Source organism: Clupea harengus, chromosome 8, assembly GCF_900700415.2.
Source record: "Clupea harengus chromosome 8, Ch_v2.0.2, whole genome shotgun sequence".
Classification (NCBI taxonomy): domain Eukaryota; kingdom Metazoa; phylum Chordata; class Actinopteri; order Clupeiformes; family Clupeidae; genus Clupea; species Clupea harengus.
Genome location: NC_045159.1, coordinates 29,975,444 through 29,990,386, shown reverse-complemented (window position 1 = coordinate 29,990,386; position 14,943 = coordinate 29,975,444). Strand labels below are relative to the sequence as shown.

At 40.3% G+C, this 14,943-nt stretch overlaps 1 protein-coding gene across 1 annotated transcript in view; it reads left to right on the top strand.

Moving 5' to 3' along the window:
* LOC116221577 overlaps positions 1-13,635 on the top strand; it is an 84,570-nt gene extending 70,935 nt beyond the window's left edge. The window contains exons 5-6 of the mRNA XM_031572774.2: positions 12,482-12,586; positions 12,686-13,635. Of these exons, the coding sequence (XP_031428634.1) occupies positions 12,482-12,586; positions 12,686-13,635 (1,055 nt within the window). The remainder of the gene's footprint in view (positions 1-12,481; positions 12,587-12,685) is intronic.
* Positions 13,636-14,943: the final 1,308 nt, after the last annotated feature.

Here is a 14,943-nt window from a genome sequence, read left to right as displayed (position 1 = left end):
CAAGTTATTAACGTTTATTTACCGCTAGCGATTACACGACACAAGGATAATTCAATCGCTATTCATGTTGAACTTGAACTTCAACAACGTCACACAACATTAAAAGTCAGGCATCGGCATGGTTCCTAAAGAATAAATCAAAGGTCCTTGTCCATTTCTGTTGAAAAGTTTTATCCAACCAGAGACCGGATTAAAGTGACGACATCCGGTTTTAATACACATTCCTTAGCCATACGTTTTCCCTACCGACAAGGGATAGTAGTCCCTCACATTGCGCATGCTCAGACACAAACGGTTTATGGCATAAGGCTCAACATAATCGCGCATGCTCAGACAACAAAACGGTTTACAGCATAAGGCTCAACATCAACATCAACATATCTGGCTTGTCTTAACGCATAATGTAGGTTTATTTAACGTAATATTTAATAATGTTGTAAACGGTTTAAACGTCAACATAAACATATGGGGCTTGTCTTAACGCATAATGTGGGTATATTTAATTGTAAACGGCTAACAGCATAAGGCTCTACGTCAACAGATGAAACGAAACTGGGGAGAGACTTTTTGATCCTCCACCTCATCTGTTTTGTCCACTGTGACAACATCTTCTTTGTTTTTAAATAAATGGTCAAGTTTTCAAAAAACTGGCTTTCGTCGCTTTTCTCCATGATTGAAAACGGATCTGTCGTTGTGACGCATGCGCGGCTTCGCTGTCGACAGTGTCGCAAAATGACGCATGCGCAATGTGAGGGACTACTATCCCCCAAAGGACTACCATCATCGACAGCCTGTGCCGGCAAAAAGTACAGGCCAATGGCAGGAGGCGGGACAAGGCAGTGAGCCGCCAATCAGCATCATCGACCGTTGACATCCAATTGCACGAACGAATACCGAGCGAGAAGTGTTAAAATTAAATGATTAAATTAAACAGGATTAAATTAAAGTTCGTAGTTAAACTGCTATTTAGCTACAAGCTAATAAATGTTGTGGTAGACCTACCGTGTGTTGAATATTAAAGTTTCAGTACGTATAACGTTATAGTTTGATGAACGATAACAAGCTCCTTTTAAAGTCAAATAGGCTATTGCTTTTACCGTGGTAAAGATAATTTCAGCCTTTGTATTTATAATACAACAGAGCAATCCGGCATAATTACAATACGGGTATGTTAACTCCACTCCAGTGTGTGGTATTAAAGGCAAAAAATATTCTCGATGCCGACTGTGCGTCGAAAACTGTATTTATTTATTTTATGAAAAGCTAAATATTTGACACCACAATCAGATCTTTGCCTCAGTGCTTACCATCTTTTCTGTGATTTTCTCCAGATTGTGATTTAGCCTATATTGTTACTGGACTGTGTGTAAAAGTGTCAATCAATAAGACTGTGCTCTACATAAACAAAACCACAAATCACTTTTTATCATAAGAACATTTAATCAGGACGAAACAATAAAAAAAAATAGTGCTTTATCAAAAAAACAACGTATTACACACACACCGACCAACCATGGCACACAAACATATGGCAGTTTTTATAGAGTAAACAAAGGTACATCAAAACAAGAAACATTGATGCACAGAAATGCATAACATTTTAAAATAGAACTTAAGAGTAACAGAGGCACTACAGTTCACCATCGAACATAGCATGAACTTCGAGGTCCTGTTGATCCGCACAATCTTGGAGAAACACCTCCATGTCCGCTTGTTGTGTGAATATGAACAAGAAGGGGTCTTTAGCCTCCAGGTCATCGGTGGTTCTCAGCGTGCGCAGTGCATCCTCTTTTTCCACCTCTGTCATATAAACAATTGTGGGAAAGGAGACACGTCCCTGGAACCGAGTCATATGGCGCCTTGTCCACTCCACTGCAGTTGTCAGGTCTGACATGATGTTGGTGGTCTGGGTTAGGGAAAGGGAAAGGGAAAGGGAAAGATAGGGTTAGGGGGGCTGGACTGACCCAAACAAATCAAATACTGTTTTGCTCCTGATCCACCAATCAAAACGGAGTCTTATCATTTGAACGCAAGTTGCACCCAAGCTTCCGAGTATAAAAAAAAACCGCAGGCATGGTAAGCGCTCACCCTGAGACAACACTCTGCAGAGTTTGTTCAATTTCTCTTGTTTCCTCTATCATTCAGATATTCATTGCTTTTTAAACAGTCTTTTTAAAGACTCACTCCTTCCTTAGTAATACCTTACTGCACTTGCAGTAGGTCTATTCGTAGCCTATTCTAAGGAGTAATTTGCTCCACAGTCTTTTGAAAAAGCTCGTAGCCCCAAGAGCTAGCCTAGCTAGCTACCTTCTTCCAACTGCAGCTAGCCCTTTTCTCCTTGACACCTACCTTTACATTTTTTGATCATCCACCGTGTTGCAAACAATAAAACACCAGCACTTGAATACTATTTTGTGCTGTCCGTGTCTACATTGTGTAGCAGTTCGTTTTGTTAGGAATCATTGCCTAGCACAGCCTTATCCATTATTTCGTGGTGCAAGTCATTCACAACCACACATCACAAGAACACAACGTTGAAATTAGAACTTTATTAACTTCACACACACTGTATTAGCAAACAAACATAACTATGGACAAGTTTCTGATTCGCAAAAGTCAGAAAGAGAAGCCTGTGGACTTCTTTAAACATAAACGAGATGGCTCCAGCAACAACGAACCACCATGTCCAAGCATAGCACTGTCTCCAAGCAGTGTCTGGAGTACGGTGTTTATATTAGGACATCCTCAGATCTCAGACTCAAGTGTCAGACTCAAACGAAAAGGCGTCGTCTCGGACCAAAAGTAGTCAGACTCAGGCGAAACGGCTTCAGTCTCAGAAAAACCTCTGTCATCCTCACACAAAACTTTGTCAAACCAAACGCCGTCATCCTCACACAAAACTTTGTCAAACCAAACGCCGTCATCCTCACACAAAACGTTGTCAAACCAAACGGCGTCATCCTCACACAAAACTTTGTCAAACCAAACGGCGTCATCCTCACACAAAACTTTGTCAAACCAAACGGCGTATATTATTTATATTTTGTGTAAACACACTGAGAGTCACTTTACCAAGTCAAATTCCTTGTTTGTGCAAACTTACTTGGCCAATAAAACCTGATTCTGATTCTGATTCTGATTCTGAATTGAATTCTGTCTGTCTTTTTCTTTTTTTAAACCCGGGAATATTCAATGCCATGCTTGAACCCGTCCAAGACAAGAGGATAGTGGCTACAACCAAAGAAGAGTGGAATGGGTTTAATAGTTGGCTTGTCTCTTTAGTGCATTACATACGCATCTGTTATGGATATGGCAATTGTAGGAAGTCAGTTACTGATAATCTAAAGAGCAGGATTCAGTCAATGTCAGTGGTTTAGAAACCAAAGTAAATGGTTATGTTGTTTCAATCTGATCCCCTTACCTGTGATGTGTCCCCTCTGCATCTCAGAGGCAGGCTGTCCATGAGTCCACCAGGGTGGAGTGGGAGTTCTCAGTGCCCTGCCTGAAGCCATCTCTGGAGGGAGGGACGTAGACTGCAGGTGGAGAAAGAACACCGTTACCCCATGATCAGTGTGACGTACACACGTCACAGGATAACATTTACCAGCCCAACATAGCAGTGTAGGTACAACGGGTATCAGCCTCACATGGGCACCAGAATAATGTAGGTACTGTCGCGTCCAAGCAAATTCACCACGCGGTGATGAAACAGAGAAGTCGAACAGCAGATTTAGAATTTTTCAGCACGGATTTATTGCAGAGTTTAAACCACAACTAAGAGAAGTCTCCGGAGCGTTCTACCAGAATAAACTTGCGCCACCGTATTTAAAACTTTATCTGCCACTCCCACTACAGCCCTAACTGGCTGACCCTTTGACCAATGAAACCTCTGACCTCTCATCCAACTCCTTCCAATCAGAAAGCTTAAAATGTATCCAATGACCCACCCCTTAATTCCCGTATGCCAAATAAGTCCATCCCCTTATTTCAAGTAATACCATTGGTTCTCACCTGTAGCCAATGAATTTCAAGACCTGTGCTTAGAGTAAAATCTTACCCAATTGGTTACTGAATCCACCCGCCCAAATATGAAAATCCCAAGTAACTCATCTCTGTTAGATCTCATTCTTACTAATAGGCCACAGCACTACCTGCACACCTGTGTGTTTCCCTTGGATTTTAGTGATCACTGTCCAGTGGGCTGCATCAGGGATGGACGGAGAAAGGGTGCTGCCCCTTTAATTGTTTATAAAAGGTCCCTCAAAAATCTTGACGATCAGGCATTTTTATTTGACTTGCTATCCAGCAATCCTACCTCTATAGAGCTTATTCCGGACGTAGGTGTTGCCTTGAGTCATTTCCTGTCGGTTTTTCATGCTGTCACTGACAAACATGCACCTTTTAAGAAATGTAGGATAAAAAATCGTTTTAATCCCTGGTTTACTCATGATATAAGTGAGGCCACTACTAATAGAAATAAGGCCTGGGCATTAGCAAGATCCACTGGCTCTGCTGCAGCTTGGCAATCTTTTAGACACCTTCGTAACAAATGCACACATCTGGTAAAAATGGCCAAATCCAAATACTTTGTGAATCATTTGTCTGCTTGTGGTAGTAATCCAACAAAATTCTGGAAAACAGTTAAGTCTCTTAAAGGGGTTTCCCCACCTACACTACCCCAGCAGATCATGCTGGAAGATAAAGCAATTAATGATCCTAAGGAAGTTTGTAATGCTTTCAATAATCATTTTATCCAAATGCGGCACTTTGTTTGACCTTTCTAATTTCCCTGATGTACCGGATGGAGTGCTAGATAACTTCACTGTTGATGCCAGGTCACTGGGAACTGACCCAACCACATCCTTCTCTTTAGACCAATACAACAGCATGAAGTCCTCTCTGCTCTTCGTAATTCTAAATGTATGAAGAGCTCAGTGGGTGCAGACCAGTTAGACCCACGTCTCTTGAAGCTTGCTGCCCCCATTATAGCCAGACCCCTGACCCACATTTTTAATCTATCACTTTTTTCTGGCTACATTCCTAGCATCTGGAAATCTGCATTAGTGGTGCCCCTTCATAAAGGGGGAGACCCAAATGAAATGAACAATTATAGGCCGATCTCCAAGCTCCCATGCCTAGCCAAAATGTTGATGAGCAAATTAGCTCTTTTCTATCTTTAAACTCAATTTTATGCCCCTTTCAATCAGGTTTCAGAGCTGGCCACAGTACCATTACTGCAACAACCCTTGTGGTAAATGACATAGCCTCTGCTGTAGACAAGAAACAATGTTGTGCCGCTTTATTTATTGACCTGTCGAAAGCTTTTGATACAGTAAACCATGAGATACTTTTTGGCAAACTGAACTCCCTGGGATTTGATAATGTCTCCCTCAGATGGTTCAAAAACTACTTCACGGGTAGAACACAATGTATAGATGTTGCAGGCCTTACATCTGAGGCCCTAGTAATTAATTCTGGTGTCCCTCAGGGCTCTATTTTAGGCCCGGTATTGTTCTCACTTTACATTAATAATATCTGTGACCATCTAGAACATTGCAAAGTCCATTTTTATGCCGATGATACAATTTTGTATGCCTCAGCGCCCTCTATAGATCAAGCAGTTTCAAACCTTCAAACATGCTTTTGATTGTGTACAGGATTCCCTAAAGTCCCTCAAATTGATGCTGAATGAGTCTAAGACTAAATTCATGATTTTCTCCAATGGTAGAAATAATGTCCCCTCCACCCATAGGATATGCACCCGTTCTGGGACTAATATTGAGCAAGTTCCTTGCTATAAATACCTAGGTATCTGGCTAGATGATAGGCTGTCATTTAAATCACATGTTCTTGACCTAGCTAAGAAGGTTAAAATTAAACTGGGTGCTCTTTATAGATAAGATCTTGTTTTACTTTTGAAAACCGAATGGAAATAGTGCAATCAACAATTTTGTCAGTTCTTGACTATGGTGACATTGTTTACATGTATGCTGCACCCTCTACCTTAAAACTCCTGGACTCTGTTTACCATAGTGCTATTCGCTTTGTTACAGGAGACGCTTTCAGGACCCACCACTGTAACTTATACAAGAATGTTGGTTGGTCCCCTCTAGCAGACAGGAGGGAAAAACACTGTCTTTTATTTGTTTATAAAGCCTTAGTGGGAAAACTGCCTAATTATCTCATGTCACTTTTAAAATTAAAATCCATCTGTCATAATATACGGTCACAGAGCCTCATCTCCCTTGAAATCCCCCTTACAAAAACTAATATAGGTAAAATAGCTTTTAAGTTCTTTGCTTCCCATAAATGGAACACTATTCAAGTGGAGTTGAAATTAACCAAGTATTTGTCTGTCAACCAATTTAAGAGCCTTTTAGATAATAAGGATGTGCCTCAATGCTGTTGTTTTGAATGATTCTCTGATTTAATTTTTTTTACTTTATGTTATTTTATTTATTTATTTTTTATGCTTAATTTCTGAGTTGTTTGGTGTGTTTTTTTTTTTTAATGTATTTTGTCTGTTTCGTTTTGTTGTGGTTTGTTTATGTATTGTTCTTCTGTACTATGTGGCCTCAATCAGGGCATTGCTGCAAAAGAGCCCTGTGCTCAGTCAATTTCTCCCTGAATAAACAATGATGATGATGATGATGATTCATTCCTTTAACTTTAAACTAACTTACCTACCACCACATAAAATGACCTATTAACATACTAGCATTCCTACAGTACCTTACCTTGTGAGCGGGCGCTGAGTAAATGTGGGTGCAATTGTGCTAAATAGCAATACTGTCTTCACGAGGGCCAGACAACATTGGTACTATACTGACAATAGCGCCAATATGTTGGTAATCTCACCCGATTGGACAGGCATCAACCATTTAACACAACCGCAGATCAATTAAGTTGAACACATAGGGGGTTGCCACACAAAGTGTTGTGTTATCCACAGTAGTCAAAATAAGGATCAACCACAAATCAGTCAAATATATCAGTCTTGTTAAAAATAAAAATGTAACTATCAATTATATAATAATAATTCAATTAATAACTACAACCAAAGTTAGTTTATCAATAGTAAGGTTGAAGATCTTTGGAGTTTTGAATAGAAGAGGTTGGCAGCATTCATTCTTGTGTAACATCAAATAGACCAGCGTATATATATAATCAAACCATTTATAAACACAATCAGAAATAAAACACAATATGTAATCTAAATAAATGTATCTAGATAATGAATTAAAGGAGGTGTGTGTGTGTGTGTGTGAGAGAGTGTGTGTGTGTGTGTGTGTGTGTGAGCTGGTGTGATCGAGTATGCGCTGTCGGGTGCACGCCAGAAAGAATCTCTGTGTGTGTTTTATTCGATCACCGTAGTTCTGCGTGCATGTCTGTGCTCGTTCGTGAACATAAATGTGAACAAAGGACGGCCTATGTGAAGAGCAAAGTTCAAGTGTTCCCTTCGCGTGTGTGGCTATGTGAAGGCCGATGAATCCGTGTGATTACAGTGCCAAGTTATGAAAGGGAAATGGTTAATTATGCATGCAAGAATCTATGTCTCTAGGAAGCAATCCAACATTAACTTGGATGGTGTGGCAAGGCCAACTACAAAATTGTCAGGATTCTGGGACTGCAATACCCCTCAGTGTTCCCGTTTGCTTGCCAGTCACATGTTTGAGTCTTGTCTTTATTGTGTCATTATGTTCACCTGAGCCTTGTTTGCCTGCTTATATGAGCCTCCTGATTTTCTGTGTCTGCTCAGTCTTGATTTGACACCCTGTGATGACTTGGCGTGAGTTTAACTTTGTTTTTCTCTAAGATCTTTGTTACCTGTTTTTGGATACCTTTTGTTGGAACTGTTTAACTGCCTAGACTGAGTTTCCTTGCCTGGAGGTTTTCTGAGGTTTTTTTTTGCCCTGTTTTTGGATACTTTACTCAAGTAAAGACTCTTTGACTTGAACAAATCTCTACTGAACTTCACCTTGTCTCTCCATCTGAGTGTCTAACACCTCCAGATGAGGACCATTTTCTGCATTATCTTCAGTCTGTTTTACGGTAAGCTCTATGCTTGATATGTTAACTAAATGTAATCTTACAGGCTATTAGTAAGCTTAGTGCATAGCCTTATGTTCATGAATGTTGAGAATCCTGATTTTATGTTTGTGGACTCACATATATGCCCTTGGTCCTGTCGAACCGAACTGGCTGACCTGATACATCCCAGAATAATTTCAATCACTTGTGGATGTTTTTATTCAATCCTCAACAAACAGCTTTCTGAATTATAATGAAACGGTTTATGATTAAATAGTTGTGTCGGAGAGGAGAGTTATTCTGTAGTGTGCAAAATGGAAAAAGGATTGGGGGGGGGGGGGGACTTTGTCCCCAGGCCGAGCAAAACACATGATGGGTCTGCTGGTAAATTTGCCTTTACAACATACTGTAGGTCACATAAAAGTGTCACATGGGATGAAGCAGTGCGGTATATAGGGTTTACGCTGATATATTAGCAGAAAAAGAATATAGTATTCATTATTATGTTTTCATTAGTGTGAAATAACCTGTAACTGCAAAGTGGTGTGTTTCCGTCAGCTTAGAATGAGTCCTTCATAGCTACATAGGGAGCAAGTCCGCCATGTTGCGCCATCATGTTTCAACTGTAGCCCAGAGCGGGCAAACCAAAATGCTGGCTCCCGTGCAATGCATAACTTTCTCTCCCTTTCCAAGTGTGTAGGAGAGGCTATGGTGGCCATCAGGTGCCATAAAAAGGTGAAAAGCCTTCTTTAGTGCCAGTGTTTTGGGTTTCCAATTCTGGCCACTGCAGCCTCTCCTACACACTTGGAAAGGGGAAGAATCACAGACTGTGTTTTTAAAGAAGTTGCCTTGGCTTAATGTTAACCCTTTCAACAACTGAGTCGCCACTAGCAGTCAAAGCAAATTATCTTATATGGCTGTTTTATGATTTAAATCAGTGGTTCTCAAAGTGGGGGGGCGCGAACACTCTCCAGGGGGGGCGCGATGTCACAGACGGAGAAAAAAAAAAAACTACCGCCGACCTGTCACTGGTTAGTGAAAGCTCCCTCAGTGGCGAAATGCAAGGGGCTGGACTGACCCAAACAAATCAAATACGGTTTTGCTCCTGATCCACCAATCAAAACGGAGTTGTATCATTTGAACGCGAGTTGCACCTAAGTTTCCGAGTATTAAAAAAAAAACGCAGGCATTGGTAAGCGCTCACCCTGAGACGACACTCTGCAGAGTTTGTTCAATTTCTCTTGTTTCCTGTATCATTCAGATATTCATTGCTTTATAAACAGTCTTTTTAAAGACTCACTCCTTCCTTAGTAATACCTTACTGCGCTTGCAGTAGGTCTATTCGTAGCCTATTCTAAGGAGTAATTTGCTCCACAGTCTTTTGAAAAAGCTCGTAGCCCCGATAGCTAGCCTAGCTAGCTACCTTCTTCCAACTGCAGCTAGCCCTTTTCTCCTTAACACCTACCTTTACATTTTTGTATCATCCACCGTGTTGCAACAAATAAAACACCAGCACTTGAATACTATTTTGTGCTGTCCCTGTCTACATTGTGTACAGTTAGTTTTGTTAGGAATCATTGCCTATCACAGCCTTATCCTTATCCATTATTCGTGTCGTTCACAACCACACATACAAGAACACGACGTTGAAATTAGAACTTTATTAACTTGACACACACTGTATCAGCAAACAAACACAACTATGGACACGTTTCTGATTCGTAAAAGTCAGAAAGAGAAGCCTGTGGACTTCTTTAAACATGAACGTGATGGCCTCCAGCAACAACGAACCACCATCTCCAAGCAATGTCTGGAGGCATCTTATGTAGTTGCTCATAGAATTGCTAAGCTTGGCCAACCCCATACAATTGCTGAAACACTGATTTTGCCGGCCGTGCAAGACGTGTAGAATAGGAGCTAAACTCAGCGCAATACCTATGTCAAATGACATTGTATCACGCCGAATATCAGAAATCAGTTTGGGTCCTATTTCAAAGAGGACTACCGTTCATTCGCCTAAGTTCGGGATCCATTTCTCTGCTCAGCAGACGAGCTGTCAATAGACATGAAAGAGCAGCTGAAGAGTGACAGTAGACTTAAGCATCTCCCCTATTTCGTCATTCTGGATAGCAATGATCAGCTTTGCGACATAGCCTTAAAAATGCTCCTCCTTTTCGCGTCGACATATTTGTGCCAGGCAGGCTTTTCAAGACTGACTGCGCTCAAAACTAAATACCACAACCGCGCACAGATCGAGGATGACCTGAGGATATGTTTGTCAAACATTGCCCCAAGATTTGAGAACCTTTGCAGTGCAAAGCAGGCTCATGTCTCACATTGACAGACCTGTAGGATTTTTTTTGTAAAGATCACAAGAGGCCCATAATAATAACAGTATCCAAATGATAGCAATAATAACACTAATTATTATTATGATAATAATACAATAATAATAATTGGTCGATAATCATTAATTATAATAATAATAACATAATGATGGTGATAATAATGAATAGCCTACTAATAGGCCTACTATTACTGATGATAATAATAACAATAATAATAATAATAATAATAATAAATAGTTATAATAATTGTCTGTATGGGCCTAACAATAGCCTAACCTTGACATGTCAGGCCTATCAATAACAATATGCTATCTATCTATCTATCTATCTATATATGGTGGTGTAGTTGAGGGTGGTGGCGGCGGGCCGCGCGCTGGGGGGGCCCCAACTACCCCTAACCAGCTTTGGGGGGGCCCAGCTTGCAAAAGTTTGAGAACCCCTGATTTAAATTAATACTGAGTGATTGTATTATACTGTATATCTCATAGGCTTTGTGCTGTCCATCTCCAATAAAGGTCAAGTCAAAAAGACCACATGTCGATCAAAAACTGTCTAATCAGCACACTCTCTATGTAGTCTTTTTGCATGTTGTGTTTTAGTTAAAACTGGAAAATGTGATTGGCTAATGATATTCCCCTGTGGACATTTTTGCTTGTTTTTGTTTGTTTAACAATAATATGAAACAGTAATTTCTCATCAAACATTGCCTTCATAATAAGTGCATCTTTGACCCCTAAATGATTTCTAATATCCTTTTTTTTCCCCAGGTGCATCCTCAAAAACCATCAATGTTGCCACAAATGGAAAAGTGACATTACAGCCCCATGTTGAAGGAGAGATAGAAAACATTGTGTGGATGCATGATGGGGACAAGATGGTGGACTGGGACAATAAGGCTGTAAACGTCAGAGAATATTTAAAATTCAAAGGGCGGATTAAGTTGGATGTAAAAACTGGGGATGTAACCTTTATTCGTCTGACCAAAGATGACAGTGGATTGTATGAGGCTGTAGTGATAATACAAGGAAGGATCATCAGCAGAAAGCACAGAGTTGAAGTAACTGGTAAGCAAAACAAGCTTTATTCACCTAATGACACATTCTGAAAGGGGAACATTCTCTACAGACTCTTTACAGTTATTGAGGTAAACAGACACAGATCTACGTATATCTGTATGGATCCTTTCCATGTTGTCAGACACTTATAATAACATTATTAGCGTTCTAATTCAATACTGGACCTATTTAGATTGTTAATGGTCCTTAGTAAAAGTTTAGATCCAAACATATCTAAAAAAGGGCCCAGGTTGAAATATCCCAAAGTTTCCTTTCAAGACGACAAAAATACCTTTACTTGTGTATGTGTATGTGATGTTAAATTACATAATATTCAGGCTCAGTTTGATGAACGTTTATGACTCACAAACAATCCAAGCAGTTATGCAAATAATTCCTATAACCAGGAAGATGAATTCAATATATTCACCAAGATTCTTAGTGTGAGTTATGCATTTTCTATAATTACACTGTACTCAATCATTCACTTCTATATCCTGTACCATCTATCACAGTGAGATGTTAGATCACACCAAAACCCCCCCCCCCCCCCCCCTTATTAAATACCCTCTCTTCCAAGTCATAATGTTTTATATTCCTTTTGTATCATTTCATGTGTTTCTTGTAGACCATGTCACCAAAGCAAAGGTCACCTGCCCAAGCAATGCAACACTTCACTGTGAGGCAGAGGGTGACTCACTGGACTACAGCTGGTTTGGGCCTGGACTAAAGACTGCAGAGATGAGGGGCCAGACTGGACCACAGATCAGTAAGGAGAACCAGGACTCAGTCTACACCTGTGTGGTGAACAACCCAGTTAGTCACAGCAGTGTGACCTACCATGCCAGTGGCTGCTTTACCTCAGGTGATTATTTCCATTTCATGATATAACTATCTACAATCCTCTTATGGAAGTGTGATGGTATTGCTGTTAGTTCCACATTGTACAGGCTATTGCATGTTACATGGCCACGTGGAACTTTAAACTAAAACACCTCACCATTCACAGCAGATATATCAATAACAGTCATTCTGTTGTAAATGCAGGAGATCATCAGCTCATCCTAGGTGTAGTGTGTGCTGTTGCTGTTATTGGAGTCATTGGTGCTGCTGCTGGGTTGGTCTATTACTGCTACAAGATCAACTCAAGAGGTAACTCTCTACAAACACAAACTATTATATATGATTAAATATGTAGACTGAAGATTAATCTAAATACATCAAAGTAATGTATTTATTTCTGAATAACAGGGCAGAGACACACTGGAAATGAGATCAAACATGAGACGGATGGAAAGATTATAACCAACCAAAAGAAGGAAGAGAGTGTACTATTGCTCACTGGAAAACATCAAGCTTCATCTTGTGCAGTAACACAAAATACCTGTGACCAATCCTTAAACTCAATTGAACCTACAGGTAAAAGGCTAGAGGAGAGTGTGAATGTAGGAGACAATTCAAGTGGAAAATCAATTATAACAGGCAGTCAAGCTACTCACACAGCAGCAACAAATACCTGTGACGGGTCTTCAGACGCTGAGGATAGAGTTACAGGTGATGTTCAAGAGGACAAAATGGATACCACTGTAAGGCTCAGCAATGATGACGTCACCAATATACCGACACAAGAAGGGCAGAAAGAGAGAATAGGGGAAGGGGGGAGTTTAGATGGACAATCAACAAATTCAGTTCAGGATGAACCTGCTGTTCATGATGGAATGAAGCAGCATGAAGAAGTGAACAACAATCCCACAGCTGTAAAGAGTTATTTAAGAGGAGTCCTGCTAAATATATTTGATACCAGTATTACAATGAACCCAAAAGCTTGTAATTTGATCAAGAATGACCCGGGCCCCTTTACGCAATTAGACTCTGCACCAAGGTCTGATGAGAGTGCTAAGCCTTCCCCAACAGTTGTAACATGCCCACATGCCGATTCCTCCTCTGGATCTCCCAGACAGTCCAGATACACTGATGCTGTTAGAGATGCAAATAAGTGTTCAGGTAACATGAATATGGAGGGGACCTGTGAATATGAGAGAGGAACAAACACAGTAACAGAGGAACAGAACCAAACCGCCGACCCGTCACTCTCTGGATCAGCAGGAAGCATCAGGAATGATGACATCATCAACACATTACCACATGGAGGGCAGGAAGAGGGAATGCAGGTTGACGATACACACTTCAAAAGTGAATGAAGATTCAACATTTCCTGAAGAAACAAAACGCATATGCTAATTCTTCCAACACTACTGTTGACAAACCTACAAGTGAGGATTAAGCTGAAATATCAATGACTGAATGTAAAAGTAATTCAGCATCTGTGACATGCTCAAATACTGACACTGATCCCACTGATGAAGCCAGCTTCCCCCCAGCTCAGCCAAATGATGAACAGAGTCCTGGTGAAAACACTAAAGAATCAGTATCTGCCTAAAAGCCTGAGGGTGAAGCTGAACCGCTCTCCAAAGATCACTTGAACCCAGAAGCAGGATAAACCCAAACACTACAAAAATGAGAGCGAAAGACTGATGATCCAGTGATTACACAATCTGCTGGCACACAAGTTCATTCACAAAGTGATACACTTGACACAAGTCACCTCTCTATAGACACCCCAATAGGACCCCAGACCCAAGTCAAAATGCTTGCAGAAGAACTGAAAGAATCTTCAGACAACCCCTAAGCTTAAGGTATCAAATCAAATAAAATGTAAAATCATTTTATTTTATAACCTGATTGTGTATTTCGTTGTCTTTTTCTGCAATCCTATTTGCACATACTGTATGTATCTTGATGATGCATGGGGCAATATCTTAATTCTTGGCTTTTAGATATGTGTTACTGCGCAGGGCCCCCCTGTACGAAAAAAAAGGCAAACTAAACCAAAACTGCGGACAGAAAAGGTGATCATGTTTACTGAAACCTCATGGTCAGGAATATCATTCACTTAACTAGCCAGACACTTCTTCATGTTCACTACAGAAGAACTGGCCTGTTTATGAGTCTTTATGGCTCACAGAGACAATCTGCTGTGAAACAGCTCTTTCATTTTATGACATGTAGCATGTGTGATATGTGTCCTTAAAAACCTGCATATGATTAGTAGCATTGCTAGATGATCACTAAAGAAGTCCATCTTACCAAGCATCTTCATCAGTCCGAAGAAATTCTACTGCTGCAGTTGGAGTGTCAGTGTCAATGATGTGACAACAAGCAGCTATATTTTCTCTCATAAATGTTGTACGGCAGTTCATGATATTGGCTACACTACCTTTTTAATCTTTTTTTTTTTAGGGTCTTTTGATATATTTACTCAATATTTATATCGGTTTCAATGCAGTTTCTCTGATTTTAGAGAGAGAGAGAGAGAGAGAGAGAGAGAGAGAGAGAGAGCATGAGATTTTTAAAAGGCTGTTACAGATGGTCTTCTTGGCATAGTTTAATGTGAGGTCTGTGGTTCTACCACATTGACATGCTCCAACTCTAACTACATACTGGTCTCT